The sequence below is a fragment of the Ovis aries genome, chromosome 22 (assembly GCF_016772045.2).
Source record: "Ovis aries strain OAR_USU_Benz2616 breed Rambouillet chromosome 22, ARS-UI_Ramb_v3.0, whole genome shotgun sequence".
In the NCBI taxonomy this organism is placed as follows: Eukaryota; Metazoa; Chordata; class Mammalia; order Artiodactyla; family Bovidae; genus Ovis; species Ovis aries.
The window spans coordinates 45375351-45391838 of NC_056075.1; the positions used below are offsets into that span (position 1 = coordinate 45375351).

A 16488-nucleotide genomic window follows, 5' to 3' on the forward strand; every position below is an offset into this window, starting at 1 on the left:
GGCACGTATCCAGGAGGAGGGCAAGGCCAAGAGACCGACTCGGAGACTCACGGGATCGGTGTTTTGGGGACGTCCAGTTCTGAAGGCGCGGTGGTGAACTGAGCTGAAGCAGATAGAAAACCATCCCACTGCAAACACATAAAAATGCTAAATAAAATGTGACATTTTTATAGCACATACATAACTAAACGAGAAAGAAAGGAAAGGAAATTACCAAGATTCATAAATAAAGAAGGAATTCATAGCCAGAGCATTCAGACACTGCCAGTGCCATGGAAATGGAGGAGGCCCAGCAGATACAGGCCTTCAGTCTAGGAGCTGTAATTTTAATGACAGGAGGTATGATCTGGAACATATGAGATGGGAAACTGGAGCTGAGAGGCTTGCAGAAAGCCAGGATTCCGCAAGACTGCCCTTTCCAAGTTCAAGGGGCTAGAAAAACTCCACCAAATGCCCCAGGGAAACTGCAAAGTGGCTATGTTTACCCAAACTGCTGGTGAGAGTTGGGTGGTGTTCTGAGAGAAATCAAAACTCTGAGCCTTCACCACATTGGGTGTGGAAACCAAAATTACAATAAGCAAGGAGTGGAAGATTCCCAAGATGAGAAATGAACATAAAAACTGGGCTCTGATGAGAAAACCCCCTGAAACACCTATCACAAGTAAGACTCTGCTCGACTGGACCTCTTACAATCTGAGGTGCACAGACTCTTGTGGAGGGCATAGTGGTGGAAGGGAAAAACACTGAAAATGAGTTCACAGTTCAAAACAGCAAGGCATTGGAAGAGATAATTTATGATAATACAGGTTCGGCACTCTAAGAACTAGAGAAAATAGAATAATCCAAAAGGGATAATAAAATACGCATCCCAAAGTTGCAAAGATACAGAAGAAAACAAAGACACCATAATGGGAGACAGTAAACAGACATGATTTTTAAAGATCAGGTTTTTAAAAGAACAAAATCGAGCCTCTATCAATGAAAACTCAAAGGCACTGGAACTCGTAAGTCCATAGGTGGTTTATACCGCACTCTACACGCAGCTTCAGAGAATTATGAAGTGGAATTTAGATTTGGTGACATCACCCAGCATGTAAAGCAGAGTGATGAAGAGAAAGAGACGTTAAAAACAGCATGAGTGAATGACAAGATCCAATCACATATGAAAAAGTTCCAAAGGAGATAAAAGAGAAAATAAAGGCAAGAGAGTAGTTGAAAAGATAACTTTCTATAATTGATTAGATTCAAGAAATACTACAACGGGATACTGTTCAACCATTAAAAAGAATGAAATAAAGCCATTTGCAGCAATATGGTTGGACCTAGAGATTGTCATACTGAGTGAGGTAAGTCAGACAGAGAATAACACATCATATAAGATACCTTACATGTGGAATCTAAACAGAAATGATAGAAATGAATTTATCTACAAATTGGAAACAGACTCACAGACTTAGAGAATGAACTCACGGTCACCATGGGGGAAGGATAAGTGGAAGGGATAGTTAGGGAGTTTGGGATTGACATGTATACACTGCTGTATTTGAAATGGATAACCAACAAGTTCCTGATGTAGGGCACAGGGAACTCTGCGCTATGTTATGTGGCAGCCTAGACGGGAGGGGAGTTTGGGGGAGAATAGATACATGTATATGCGTGCCTGAGTCTCTTTGCTGTCCACCTGAGACTATCACAACATTGTTAATCAACTCTACTCCAAACTAAAATGTTCAAAAGTAAAAAAGATTCAAGAAGCACAGCAAGGCTGGAGAGACATAAGGTAAGTCTATTTATTAAAATATGATAATAAAGCCACGAAACCACAAACAAACAAAGGACACCCTGAAGAGCAACCAGAGAAAAAGGCAAGTTTAGTGCAAAAGAACAATCTTGAAACTAAAGACTTGTCAACAGTGACAGCAGAGGCCAGCACACCCCAGGTAAGACCTGCCAAAGGACAGTAACTGTCAACCTAGGATTCTATATACAGATAAGCTAACATTTAAGGAGAGAAAACAAGCACTTTCCAGCAAACAAACACAGGGAATTTGCTATTCATAGACCTTCAATGCAATACGACTCTGATAAGAGGCAAACTGAATCCAGGAGGCAGAAGAGGTTTGAACGAAGAAGGGTGGAGAAATAACTCCAGAAAGAAAGAAGGGACAGAGCCAAAGCAAAAGCAACGGCCAGTTGTGGATGTGACTGATGATGGAAGTAAAGTCCGATGCTGTAAAGAGCAATACAGCATAGGAACCTGGAATGTTAGGTCCATGAATCAAGGCAAATTGGAAGTGGTCAAACAGGAGATGGCAAGAGTGAACACTGGCATTTTAGGAATCAGTGAACTAAAATGGATTGGAATGGGTGAATTTAACTCAGATGACCATTATATCTACTACTGTGGGCAAGAATCCCTTAGAAGAAATGGAGTAGCCATCATGGTCAACAAAAGAGTCCAAAATGCAGTACTTGGATGCAATCTCAAAAAGGACAGAATGATCTCTGTTCGTTTCCAAGGCAAACCATTCAATATCACAGTAATCCGAAACTATACCCCAACCAGTCATGCTGAAGAAACTGAAGTTGAATGGTTTTACGAAGACCTACAAGATTTTCTAGAACTAACACACAAAAAAGATGTCCTTTTCATCACAGGGGATGGGAATGTAAAAGTAGGAAGTCAAGAGTAACAGGCAAATTTGGCCTTGGAGTACAGAATGAAGCAGGGCAAAGGCTAATAGAGTTTTGCCAAAAGAATGCGCTGGTCATAGCAAAAACCCTCTTCCAACAACACAAGAGAAGACTCTACACATGGACATCATCAGATTGATTATATTCTTTGCAGCCAAAGATGGAGAAGCTCTATATAGTCAACAAAAACAAGGCCAGGAGCTGACTGTGGCTCAGATCATGAACTCCTTATTGCCAAATTCAGACTTAAACTGAAGAAAGTAGGGAAAACCACTAGGCAATTCAGGTATGACCTAAATCAAATCCATTACAATCATACAGTGGGAGTGACAAATAGATTTAAGGGACTAGATCTGATAGACAGAGTGCCTGATGAACTATGGATGGAGGTTTGTGACATTGTATAGGAGGCAGGAATCAAGATCATTCCCAAGAAAAAGAAATGCAAAAAGGCAAAATGGTTGACTGACAAGGCCTTAAAAACAGCTGAGAAAAGACAAGAAGCTAAAAGCAAAAGAAAAAATAAAAGGTATACCCATCTGAATGGAGAGTTCCAAAGAATAGCAAGGAGAGATAAGAAAGCCTTCCTCAGTGATCAGTGCAAAGAAATAGAGGAAAACAACAGAATGGGAAAGACTAGAGATCTCTTCAAGAAAATTAGAGATACCAAGGGAACATTTCTTGCAAAGATGAGCACAATAAAGGACAGAAATGGTATGGACCTAACAGAAGCAGAAGATAGTAAGAAGAGGTAGCAAGAATATACAGAAGAACTATACAAAAAGGTCTTCATGACCCAAATAACCACAATGGTGTGATCACTCACCTAGAGCCAGACATCCTGGAATGCGAAGTCAAGTGGGGCTTATGAAGCATCACTGTGAACAAATCTAGTGGAGGTGATGGAATTCCAGTTGAGCTATTTCAAATCCTAAAAGGTGATGCTGTGAAAGTGCTGCACTCAATATGCCAGCAAATTTGGAAAACTCAGCAGTGGCCACAGGACTGGAAAATGTCAGTTTTCAATCCAATCCCAAAGAAAGGCAATGCCAAAAAATGTTCAAACTACTGCACAATTACACTCATCTCACATGCTAGCAAAATAATGCTCAAAATTCTCCAAGCCAGGCTTCAACAGTAAGTGAACCATGAACTTCCAGATGTTCAAACTGTATTTAGAAAAGGCGGAGGAACCAGAGATCAAATTGCCAACATCTGCTGAATCATCAAAACACAAGACAGTTTCAGAAAAACATCTATTTCTGCTTTATTGACTATGCCAAAGCCTTTCACTGTGTGGATCACAACAAACTATGGAAAATTCTTCAAGAGATGGGAATACCAGGCCACCTTACCTGCCTCCTGAGAAATCTGAATGCAGGTCAAGAAGCAATAGTTAGAACTGGACATGGAACAACAGACTGGCTCCAAATTGGGAAATGAGTAGGTCAAAGCTGTATACTGTCACCTTGTTTATTTAACTTCTATGCAAAGTACATCATGCAAAATGCCAGGCTGGATGAAGCACAAGCTGGAATCAAGATTGCCAGGAGAAATATCAATAACCTCAGATATGCAGATGATACCACCCTTATGGTAGAAAGTGAAGAAGAATTAAAGAGCCTCTTGATGAAACTGAAAGAAGAGAGTGAAAAAGTAGGCTTAAAACTCAACATTGAAAAAGCAAAGATCATGGCATCTGGTCCCATCACTTCATGGCAAATAAATGAGGAAATAATGGAAACAGTGAGAGACTTTTGGGGTGGGGGGGGCTCCAAAATCACTGCAGACGGTGATTGCAGCCATGGAATTAACAGACGCTTGCCCCTTGGAAGAAAAGCCATGACCAACCTAGACAGCATATTAAAAAGCAGAGACATTACTTTGCCAACAAAGGTCTGTCTAGTCAAAGCTATGGTTTTTCCAATAGTCATGTATGGATGTGAGAGTTGGACTGTGAAGAAAGCTGAGCGCCGAAGAATTGATGCTTTTGAACTGTGGTGTTGGAGAAGACTCTTGAGAGTCCCTTGGACTGCAAGGAGATCAAACCAGTCCATCCTAAAGGAAATCAGTCCTGAATATTCATTGGAAGGATTGATGCTGAAGCTGAAACTCCAATACTTTGGCCACCTGATGTGAAGAACTTACTCACTGAAAAAATCCTGATACTGGGAAAGATAGAAGGCAGGAGGAGAAGGGAATGAGATGGTTGGATGGCATCACTGACTCAATGGACACGTGTTTGAGCAAGCTCCAGGAGTTGGTGATGGACAGAGAAGGCTGGCATGCTGCAGTCCATGGGGTCACAAAGAGTTGAGCATGATTGAACAACTGAAATGAACACTGGATAAATCAAAATAAGCCTGCACTATGCACTACTGAAAACAAAAGCGAAGTCTACCTACCACCACCCCACCATATTTGTCTGATGAGAGATGTGCTTTGAAATGGTAGACTAGGGACTTCCCTGGTGGTCCAGTGGCTAAGACTCCATGCTACCAATATAAGGAGCTCAGGTTCCATCCCCGGTCAGGGAACTAAATCGCAAGTGCCACAACTAAGAGATTGCATGCTTCAGCTGAGAGCTCGCGTGACACAGTTTAAGATTCCACATGAGACTCAATGCAAATACATACGTGAACTAAGGAGTTCACACATCCTGCAACTAAGATCCAGCAGAGCCAAATAAATAAACAAATATTTTTAAATAGTAGGCTAAAATACTAGACAACAATAAGAATAAATAGGAGAGACACTGAAGGACATGGAAGCATTCTCAGTTCGTGGAGGTGTTTGGGAGGCAGCTAGAGTCCCCAGCTACCTTTATACTTTGTTACCCGAAGTGCAACATTAAAGGTTTAACACTATTACTAAATTGTGGAAAACATATGCAATCTCTCAATTACTAGAGCTGGAAAGAAGTAGGTGTAAATAATCCTTCAGCAATATCATGCATGCGGGCATGCTAAGTCACTTCAGTTGTCTGACTCTGCAAGCCTATGGACCACAGTCCACCAGGATTCTCTGTCCATGGGATTCTCCAGACAAGAATACTGAAGCAGGTTGCCATGCCCTCCTCCAGAGGCTCTTCCCAGCCCTGGGATCAAACCCGCATCTCATGTCTCCTCCATTGGCAAGTAGGTTCTTTACATCTAGGGCCACTTGGGAAGCTCTCAGCAATATAACAGGACACAGGAAAAAAAGGTGTGGAAAAAATATCAAAATTCAGTAAACTTTCAGTAAACAGAGAACAAAGTGGAAGAAGAGTTTAAAAACATCAAAGGTCAAAATACACACGAAGGAATGGACCTCGTGAGCTAAGAGGCAGCAATCATAAAGTTTTAAAATCCAGGCATATTTTGTATAAAAAAGACAGATGTTAAATATACTGATATGGAAAATTTGCAACCAAAGAGATAGGAAAAGACATACCAGGAACGTATAAACCCAAAGAGAACTGATGTGGTAATACCTATAAATTGGTACAACAAGTTTAGAGAGCAATGTAGAAATAAAGATCAAAGTAGAAAAGTGGCTTACTCTACAGCTCAACCATACATCTGCTGTTGATTTTCTAGAATTCACCTACATGTGAAGAGATAAGCATAAATATCCTTGGACCAGGCTTCCCAGTGGCTTAGCAGTAAACAACGTGCCTGCAAATTCAAGAGACCTAAGAGGCAGGGGTTCAGTTACTGGGTTGGGAAAAAGCTCTGGAGGAGGAAAATGGCAACCCACTCCAGTACTCTTGCCTGGAGAATCCCATGGACAGAGAAACCTGGCGGGCTACGATCCACAGAGTCACAAAGACTTGGACATGACTGAAGCGACTTAGCACGCATGCATCCTTGGACCAGTGCAATATCAAAAAACAGGGTAAACATATTTATCCATACAGGGGTGTACAGTTCATGGTTTAACCATTCAATTAAAAGGAATCAAGCAAGCACATGTCTCAGTAAGTCTTCAATAGTTCAGTGATTTTTTTTTAAGCAAGTTGCCGAAGGCTGTTGTATACAGTAGGGTAGCACTTATATAATATTTAATATAGAAATAATATCAAATATTTATTAACGATCTGCTGATGCTGCTACTTAGTAGCTCAGTCGTGTCCAACCCTTTTCTACCCCATGGACTACAGCCTGCCAGGCTCCTCTATCCATGTGATTCTCCAGGAAAGAATACTAGAGTGGACTGCTATTTCCTCCTCCAGGGGATCTTTCCAGCCCAGGGATCCAACCTGCATCTCCTGCTTGGCAGGCAGATTCTTTACCACTGAACCACCTGATGTAAACATACACACACACACACACACACACACACACACACACACACACACACATATATATATATATATAATATTTATATATCTATATCAATTTCAGAATAGTGGTTGTCTCTTCAGAAAGAGAATGAAGAACTGGATGGCTGAAGAGAATGGGGGATGGTTACAAATAATCTTTAACATTTTACATCTTTAAATCTGAAAAATTCTGAAGCATAATAAAATCTGCTGGACAGGAAGAACATGGGTGTGTAACTTATTCTACATCCTTTTCTCAGCTCTTACAATATTTCACATTTTATGAAAGAATGGATATTGGGGCCCAAATTCTTTTTTCATGACCATATCTCAAGTTTTACTGAAACTGGTTGAATAAATGATTTTAGTTTAGACATTCTGGTCAGCTCGCCTTATTTCAGGAATATGTGTGGTCCATCAACCAGAGTGTAGCTGCATTTTAAGATGTAACACAGACTAAGTTCTGATGCAGCCTCTCAAGAGCGCCACCAAAACCCCCAGGATTTCAGAAAGCAAACCCAGGTTCTCTGATGACATTCAGGTTCTTGTGAACAGAGACCTCACGAGAAATGCTTCCTCCGATCCTGCTTTTAATCACAAATACAGCAAAACACAAAACAAGGAATCTTTTGGTAAAATGGCAGGCTGTTATTTACCACGCCCTGCCAAGACAGGATGTCTGGGTGTATCACAAACAGTCCTAAGAACAATTCATCTAAAGGGATTGGAGAGATCAATGCTTCCAGGACAGACGGAAGGTCCAGAGTTGGTCCCATGAGGTTGCCCAATTTTTAAGCAGCTGCCTAGAAACTAAGTACTTAGTGTCAACTTTGCTGTTGTTCACTTGCCAGGTTACATGGACTGGGTGACCCCAGGGACTGCAGCACACCAGGCTTCCGTCTCTCACCATCTCCTGAAGTTTGCCCAAGTCCATGTCCATTGAATCGGTGATGTCATCTAACCATCTCATTCTCTGTCGCCCTCTTCTCCTTCTGCCCTCAGTCTTTCCCAGCATCAAGGTCTTTTCCAATGAGTCGGCTCTTTGCCTCAGGTGGCCAAAGTACTGGAGAGTCAGTTTCAGCATTAGTCCTTCCAATGAGTATTTAAGGTTGATTTCCTTTAGGATTGACTGGTTTGATCTCCTTGCTGTCCAAGGAACTCTCAAGAGTCTTCTCCAGCATCACAGCTCGAAAGCATCAGCTCTTTGACACTATGCCTTCTTAATGGCCCAGCTCTCACATCCACACATGACTACTGGAAAGACCATCGCTTTGACTATACGGACATTTGTCAGCAAAGTGATGTCTCTCTCTGCTTTTCAATACACTGTCTAGGTTTGCCATAGCTTTCTTTCCAAGAAGCAAGCGTCTCCTAATTTCATGGCTGCAGTCACCATATGCAGTAATTTTAGAGCCCAGGAAGAGGAAATTTGTCACTGCTTCCATATTTTCCCCTTCTATTTGCCATGAAGTGGTGGGACCAGATGCCATGATCTTAGTTTTTTTTTTTTCTTCTTTTTTTAATGTTGAGTTTTAAGTCAGCTTTTTACTCTCCCCTTTCACCCTCATCAAGAGGTTCTTTAGTGCATCTTCACTTTCTGCCATTAGACTGGTATCATCTGCACATCTGAGGTTGCTGATAATTTCTCCTGGCAATCTTGATTCCAGCTTGTAACTCACCCAGCCCAATGTCACCCTGGGAGGGCATAAAAGCTTAAAGGACAAAAAAAAAAAAAAAAGTCAATATGATGCTGAATTATTCGGCTTCTCCGTCTCCACAATCAGTTGGAGGCAAAGTTTACTGGACGTTAAATACAGCCCAAGGAAGCAGGATGAAGAATGCGCTGGGGTGAGTATAAGGATTGAAGCGGCAGCCTGTCAAAAAGCATGATCTTCACGGTGCACATTCCACCTGACAGTTTATGAAGTACACTGTCATTCTGTTTCAAAGCAAACTACCGTACAGTCTCAGGGCCGCTGCTGCTGCTGCTGCTAAGTCGCTTCAGTTGTGTCTGACTCTGTGCAACCCCATGGACTGCAGCCCACCAGGCTCTGCCATCCCTGGGATTCTCCAGGCAAGAACACTGGAGTGGGGTGCCATTGCCTTCTCCGATCTCAGTGCTAGAGACATTTAATTATTTTCAAGATAGAGTATAAAGATGACAGAACCTGAACAACGCCGAGGCTAAGACCTGGTCCCCATCATGAGACAGCCTGGGGATGGCCCTTAGCAGACACTCAGCCATCAAAGCTGTGGTTTCCTCCTCTGTACGGTGAGGGAAGTAATAGCACCAATGGCAAGATGCTTCCCCAGGGACTGAACGAGATAGTGTAGACAAAAACCTTGCAAGAGCTCCCGGCACCAGAGCACTCAATAACAGCTGCGGGCTGGTATTAACACTCTGGCATCTTGGCCTGCATGCTCAGTCGGGTCCAACTCTTTGTGACCCCACGGACTGTAGCCTGCCAGGCTTCTCTGTGCATGCGATTATCCTGGCAAGAATCCTGGAATGGGTTCCCATTTCCTCCTCCAGGGGATCTTCCTGATCCAGGGATCAAACCTGTGTCTCCGGCAGATACTGCACTGGCAGACGGGTTAAAACCTCAGGGTTCACTGCTAAGTCGCTTCAGTCGTGTCCAACTCTGTGCGACCCCATAGACTGCAGCCCACTGGGCTCCACTGTCCATGGGGTTTTCCAGGCAAGAGTACTGGAGTGGAGTGCCATTGCCTCCTCAGGGTTCACAACACACTAAACAAACAGACATAAAGGAACGGCTACTACAAATGCACAGAAACTACTCCCTGAATGTCCTGTATAGATTATACCAACTCCACTTTCTCAGACTCAGAGAGCTAATCATTAGAGGACTGTGTATCCTACAGAGCCGTTTCACACAGCTTTCTGTAGGCACGCAGCCAAGGGGCTAGCCATTTGGTACAGAAGGAACACGTGAAAGCGCTCCTCACACCTGTCTTTATAAATCAGATACTGCAGGAACAATTCCACTTAAAGAGGCCTCTGGAACGCACTACGATACAAAAACAACAACAAAATTTTTTTTGCAACTGTAACGAGTTCATTACTGCGTCATCTACACCAGGAAGAAATGTGCTTAGCTTCTTTAGATGATGTAGCTGCATTCCTGAAAAAACGTCCTTACAGTTTCCACAGCTGCAACATCTATCTAATTAGGTGCATGTTGACTTTGAGTATTTATAGATTTTTAAAGGAAAGTTTTGAAACATTTAAAAATGAATGTAATTTTTGCTTCCACAAGGAAGGCCTAGAAAGCGCCAAATGACAAGTGAGTTGAGGGGGAAAAGAAAGCACGTCTGTACACAGAGTGCGGTAATACAAGCCTGGGCTGACTTTTAAATGTCCAGGGCGGACTCAGAGGTGTTTATCTGCACTCCCTCCTGAAACCCTATAAAACAAATAATAATCATAAAAATAATTTAATAAAAAACAGAGTTGGAGAGAAAATAGCAACACATAAGAGAAAGCAACAGGGCTTTAGAAGAGGGGAGACAAGTGATTACGTCCTCAACAGAGGACAGACAGGTGGGAGTCCTGCTTGGAGAAGAGGGAAGCCGTCTAGCAGGTGAGATGAGTGCCAAGAATCTTGGAGAGACTTGGGCATGGGAGGCACTTAGACACCCTGATGGGCAATACCGTCTAGGCTCAAAGACAGTCCAAGGCAAAGTTAGAGCTGCAGGTCCCTTGCAAAGGCACCATGTAGATGACTGCCCCTCCCATTTCATCAGACAGATGTTTTTTCTGGAGGTTCTGAAGTGGAGCAGTTCCGTATGCTAGGACCCAGGTATCGCTAAGAGTGAGGTCTCCTGCTTGGCAGGCTGTTTACCGCTGAGCCACCTAAGAGTGGTAGCAAAATTCCTTTCTGGACCAACCTAAGAAAACAGACATAGTCAGTGATGTATGGAGGCCCCCAACAAAATGTAGGCCCAGCATTTACTAAGCTCTTCTTTGAAGCATACAGAAGTCTCAATCAACTTCTTAGTGTCTCATTGTTAAATATAAACAGACCGCCAAAATATAGACATTTGAAGCAACTCAAAGACTATACCAAATAGGAGGGTGAGAGCTGAGAGCTAACAATGAGAATAAAGTCAGTGACACAATGTTTAGAAAGTAAAAATTAATATAAATTCATAGAAATCTTGCATCCATTATGAAAGAAAAAAAGAATAGAATCTTATTTTTTAAAAAATAGAACATTGATAGAACAAGAAACATTCCATAGAAATTAAATATATAGTAGCAGAAATAAATAACTTGAGTAGTGGGGTTGGAAAGTGAAATTAAACAAACTCTCCCAGAAAGTTGAACAAAGCAAAAGAGATGAAAAATAGAGGAGACAATTAGAGGATGTTTTCAGGAAGTCGGGACATATAGCTAATAGCAGTTTAAGAAAAAAGCATGATAAGAACAGTGAGGACGAAATAATAAAAGGAAATATATTGGAACTTTACAGCATGAATTCTCAAGCAGAAAGTATCAGCATAACTACTGATAAGAATTTAGCTAAAGCACATTATCATGAAATGTAAAAATACTGGGGACTAAGATGACAAAAGCTTTGAGAAAGAAAATAGGCTACATATAAACGATTAACAATCACCAAGCTCTCAACTTCCCAATGGGCACAGTGACAATGAAGAAATGTCTTATAAAATATCGAGGTAATATGATTTCATCTTGAAATTTTATTCCTAAGCTAACAATCAAAGGTGATATATATATTACCACTTTTAATATATATATATATATATATGCGCCTCTGCTCAGCTGTGCAGTTGGTCTGACTCTTTGCGACCCCATGGACTGCAGCCCTCCAGGCTCCTCTGTCCATAGGATTTCCCAGGCAAGAACACTGGAGTGGGCTGCCATTTCCTCCTCCAAGGGATCTTCCTGATGCAGGGATCAAACCAGGCTCCAGTGGCTCTTGCCTCGGCAGGCGGATTCTTTATCACTGTGCCACCTGGGAAGACACACACGCACACACGTGTGCAAGCGTGTGTGTGTGTGTGTGTATTGTTGTTGTTTAGTTGCTAAGTTGTGTCCAACTCTTTTGGGACCCCGTGGACAGTAGCCTGCCAGGCTTCTCTGTCCATGGGATTCCCCAGACTAAATATATATATATTTTAGTAACACCAATGTGTACAACTAAAGATAATATTTTTTTCTATCTTCCATGCGGCCAGCATGTGTCACAGTCTAGCCAAGAAAAAAATCTGCTACAAAGGTTTCTGGAAATAGTCTTATCTTCCCAATAAAATAGATTTAGCGACTCTGTTTTTTGCCTCTTCTGCCTTATTGCTGCCTAGAATGCAGATATAATGCCAAAATGTACAGCAGCCATCATGGGAGCATGAGGTACTAGCCAAAAAAGCAAAGGCCAACATGTAAGTGCGGCAGGCCAAGCAAGAGCAACGGCTCAGGTCCCTGATGAGACAGAGATGAAGGGAAATCACAGAACATGGTGTGGCATGATCAGAAGCAATATTTGCTTAGCGGTGCAAACATGAACGGTGTTTGTTCAAATGGTGGCAATATTAGATTGGGAAGTTGGAAAGAAGAGAAGCCCGTGAGGCTGGAGTAGAGATAGCAGAGGGTGGGGGTGGGGGAAGGTAAGAAAGCAGATAACAGGAAAACAGGCGATAGGTTATCCAGAGGTTTGGATTTTCTTAAGAACCATAGAAAGCCACTGGAGAGTTTTAAACAGGAAACCAGCACAATCCAACTCATGATTGAAATAGATGACTTTGGCCGTGGCGCTGGGAAGAGAGCTTTGAGCAGGGACAGAAGGAGAAGCCAGCAGACGGGTTAGGAGGTGACGACGCTCGGGATGTGAGCCTCCACAGAAGACGTCAAAAGAAGGGAGAAATGGCACCCAAAGCTGGGGAGGGCCTCTTGAAATGGGGGGGGGGCGGTGCGGGTGGACATGGGTAGATGGAAACACACCTTGTAGGTTGGTGGCTTATGGAGGAACAGGCACAGACTCAGGATGACCTACGTGTTTGCATGGCATCTGGAAAAGGCAAGGGGCATTATTACTGAGTTGGGAAGATAGGGGCAGGCGGTGGAGAGTGTCTAGGGTTCTGTTTTGGACCTGTTAAGGCTTGCCCGGTGGCTCAGCTGTAAAGAATCCACCTTCAATGCAGGAGACTTGAAGGAGATTCGGGGTCCATCCCTGGGTCAGGAAGATTCCCTGGGGGAGTAGATAGCAACCCACTCCAGTATACTTGCCTAGAGAATCCCATGGACAGAGGAGCCTGGTGGGCTGCAGTCCATGGGATCTCGAAGGAGTCGGACATGACAGCAACTTAACAACAGCAACAATAAGGGCTGAGATGACCCCGAAGGGCACCACACAGGAGACTGTTCTGGGAGACACACAGAGAGAAACCCAAAATATGCCCCATCTTCAACAAGTGGTAACTCATCCCTCACTCTTGCCAACACAAAGAGACGTCTCATTACACATTTGGGTTTTTAAACAACCTCCATGCTCTGATTTGGTGCACCAACTAATTTAAGACTTGATACTGAGAACCCAAGGATAAACAAGCAGTGAATCTGGAGATATCTCAGCATGTAATCATTCTAAATGTTTCAGCTTAACTGGTTTTCTAGTGATAGTGTTACTCGCTCAGTCATGTTCCACTCTTTGCAACCCCATGTACTATAGCGCACCAGGCTCCTTTGTCCATGGAATTCTCGAGACAAGAATACTGGAGTTGGTTGCTATTCCCTTCTCCAGAGGATCTTCCCGACCCAGGGATCGAACCTGTGTCTCTTATGCCTCCTGCATTGGCAGGCGAGTTCTTTACCACTAGTGCCATCTGGGGAGCCCCGGGACCATTCTAAAGGTTTTGGTTTAATTGGTTTTCTATTCTGAGCCATAGCTATCCTAGGGAAAAACTCTCTCAACCAAAGCTGCAGCCATAAAATAATAAAAGTCCTTCCTCCATGAAATAATTTCCCATTATTAGCTTCACTTAGTAAACATTTTCCTCTTAAAAAAAAAAAAGCATTTATTGTACACGTTCAGTGGACTTCTGTTTATGTGTACAGAGTGTGTGCCAAGGCAAAGACCACCTCAGGCACACTCTCAGATTTTGTTTCAGTTTTTTCAAAAGTTCTTTCTCAATAAATATTCAAAAGGACCAATTTGTACAAAAGTCTTTCAAAACATTTTTGATGACTATTATTTTCACTTGCAGGTCAGAGAGTTATTCAACTAAACAGTCAGCAGTATTTTTTCTTGGCTATCTCATTGCTTCTTCCTTGCTTAGAGCAATCCTTTTATTTAATCATTAATTCCAAATTGGTCTTCATTGGCATGTGGGTTTTAATGAGAGCTGGGTTTTAGCCACATTACAGTAGATGCGGTGCAGGGGGAAGGTAGAGGGTATCCGTGGCAATGGCAAAACTAAACGTACCCTAAGATGCTAACGGTTCTTGATTGAGGCCAGTTGCTGAAAAAATAAATGCCTACGATACAGAACCATAGAAATTTGGAGCTGGAGATGAGGCAAGCCTTTCATCGCTAGGCCGACAGCGCCTCCAGTGGCAGAAAGACGGCGGTGGTGGGGACGGGGACCCGCAGAAACTTGCGAATTTTTAAAAAGGCACCTGCTGTTTGAGTTCTCATCGTGCAAAAAGATCCACAGGTGCCCTACTTTAACGGTAGACAACTGGGGGAAACCTAGATCTTTATAAAACGGCGACAACAGCCACACTTTAGCTTAGCTTGGAGTTAAGCTGTCGCTTTACACAAAGTTGATTTAACCGACTAGTTGGCAGAGAACGTGAGGGAGCGGCGGGAGACAGAAAGATTCTGCTCAGGTTTGGCCGCCGCGGACCACGGGGGAGCTATCCGGAGTCCGAAAAAAGAGGGAAAGAACATTAAAGAAGTGAGCACGAGAGTCCATTTTTTAAAAGTGGAGAGTGCCGTGGAAGGCGGCGGGCACACCTGTAGGCACCGAGGTGGCTCACCTGCGCGGTGACGGCGCGTCCCCCGCGCAGTGGATCCCAGGGGGAGGCAGGGGCGGACAGGGAACCTCAGGGAGAGGTGACCCGGAGTCAGAGATGGGGGTCGGGGGGTATTCATCAGGGACAGGGTGAGAGGACCCGCGCGCATCCTCCGGAGCGACACGTGTAACTGTCAAGGCGGAAAGACACCCTGGCAGATGAGCCCCGGGAGGGGAAGGCGCGCGAGCGGCCCCAAGGCTGTGCCCCCAGGCTCCGCGCGCAGGCGGCTTCGGGGCCCCAAGCCAGGGGTTCCCTCCTCCCCCTGGGAGCTGGCACCTGGGCGGTGGGTTGGGGGTGAGCGGCTGGGGTCCCCTCCGAGCCGGGTGCCCGAATCCTGGCGCTCCGCAGCCGAGTCCCCGCGAGCCGCCATGCGCCCCTGAGTGTCCCCCCCGCCCCAGAAGGGCGCGCGGAGCCCTGGGAGGACGGGTCCCCAGCGGGCTGGCGGGCGAGCCGCCGCCTGGGCTTGGCCACTTACCTCGGGCCGCGCACGGCGCCAGCAGAGCCCCGGCCAGGGCGAGCAGGAGGGCGCGGGCGGGGGGCGCGGGCGGCGGGCGCGCTGCCATCGTCGCCGGCCTTCGGTGCAGCGGCAGCTCTCGGGCTGGGCGGCGGGCGCTGCACCATCCCCCGCGGGCGCCGGGCAGGGGCCGGGCGTCGCGACCCGCGGGGACTTCCTGCCGCAGGGAGGCAGCTCCGAACCCCCTCGCGCAGCGCCCGGGCCGCGGAAGAGCTCGTCTAGGCTTTCATTTTTTTAAAAGAAAGTTTTCCCTTGGCGTGTGTGTGTGCGCGCGCGCGTGTGTGTGTGTGCGCGCGCGCGCTGTGCTGGCACGGGCCAAGCCTTGACCGTTGCAATAAATGAGCAAACTGTCCGAGTTGGCCCCGGGACGAGGAAGATCGTTAGGGCAAGGAGGCAGGCCTGTGAAATGGATCCACGGCCCGCAGTCACCGTTCTCCTGACCACGGAACAAATTATCGTCTCCCCCGCCCGCCGGCGGCGTCCCGCGGGTCCTAGAGACCGCTCGGGGTTCCCCCCCAACCCCCGCCCAGGGTCCCGCCCAGAGCCGGCGCTCGCCCACCCCCGGGGCGGCTCGGGGCAGGGCGCCTCCCGGGCCGCGCGCCCCGGCGGCGGCGGCGGCACAGACGTGGCTCGGTGGCGGCCGGGCGCAGGAGCGCACACACATCCCCGCCCCGGGGTGATGTGGCCGCGGGGCCCCGGGCGCCCGGCTGCCAAGAGCACACGCGGCGGCACGGTCCAGCTTTCCAGTCTGAGGCTGGAAATGATGACTCGGCTGCTCGCTCCAGGCCCGCCGGGAACCAGCGGAACGCGGGTAGCCGGTCTGAAAGGCTGTCCGCCGCTCCCCAGCTGGGCCGGTCCCGTAAGTTCCCAAACGGGGACATCTCCTGCCGGAGACTGAATTTGGACTTGAAGACACGCGAC

At 45.5% G+C, this 16488-nt stretch overlaps 1 protein-coding gene across 2 annotated transcripts in view; it reads right to left on the reverse strand.

Annotated features, from left to right (window-relative positions):
• The window catches only part of ADAM12 (ADAM metallopeptidase domain 12), a 391246-nt gene extending 375615 nt beyond the window's left edge, over positions 1-15631 (reverse strand). For both annotated transcript variants that reach the window (XM_027960492.2, XM_027960491.2), the window contains exon 1: positions 15529-15631. In XM_027960492.2, the coding sequence (XP_027816293.1) occupies positions 15529-15616 (88 nt within the window). In that variant the 5' untranslated portion in view covers positions 15617-15631. The remainder of the gene's footprint in view (positions 1-15528) is intronic.
• Positions 15632-16488: the final 857 nt, after the last annotated feature.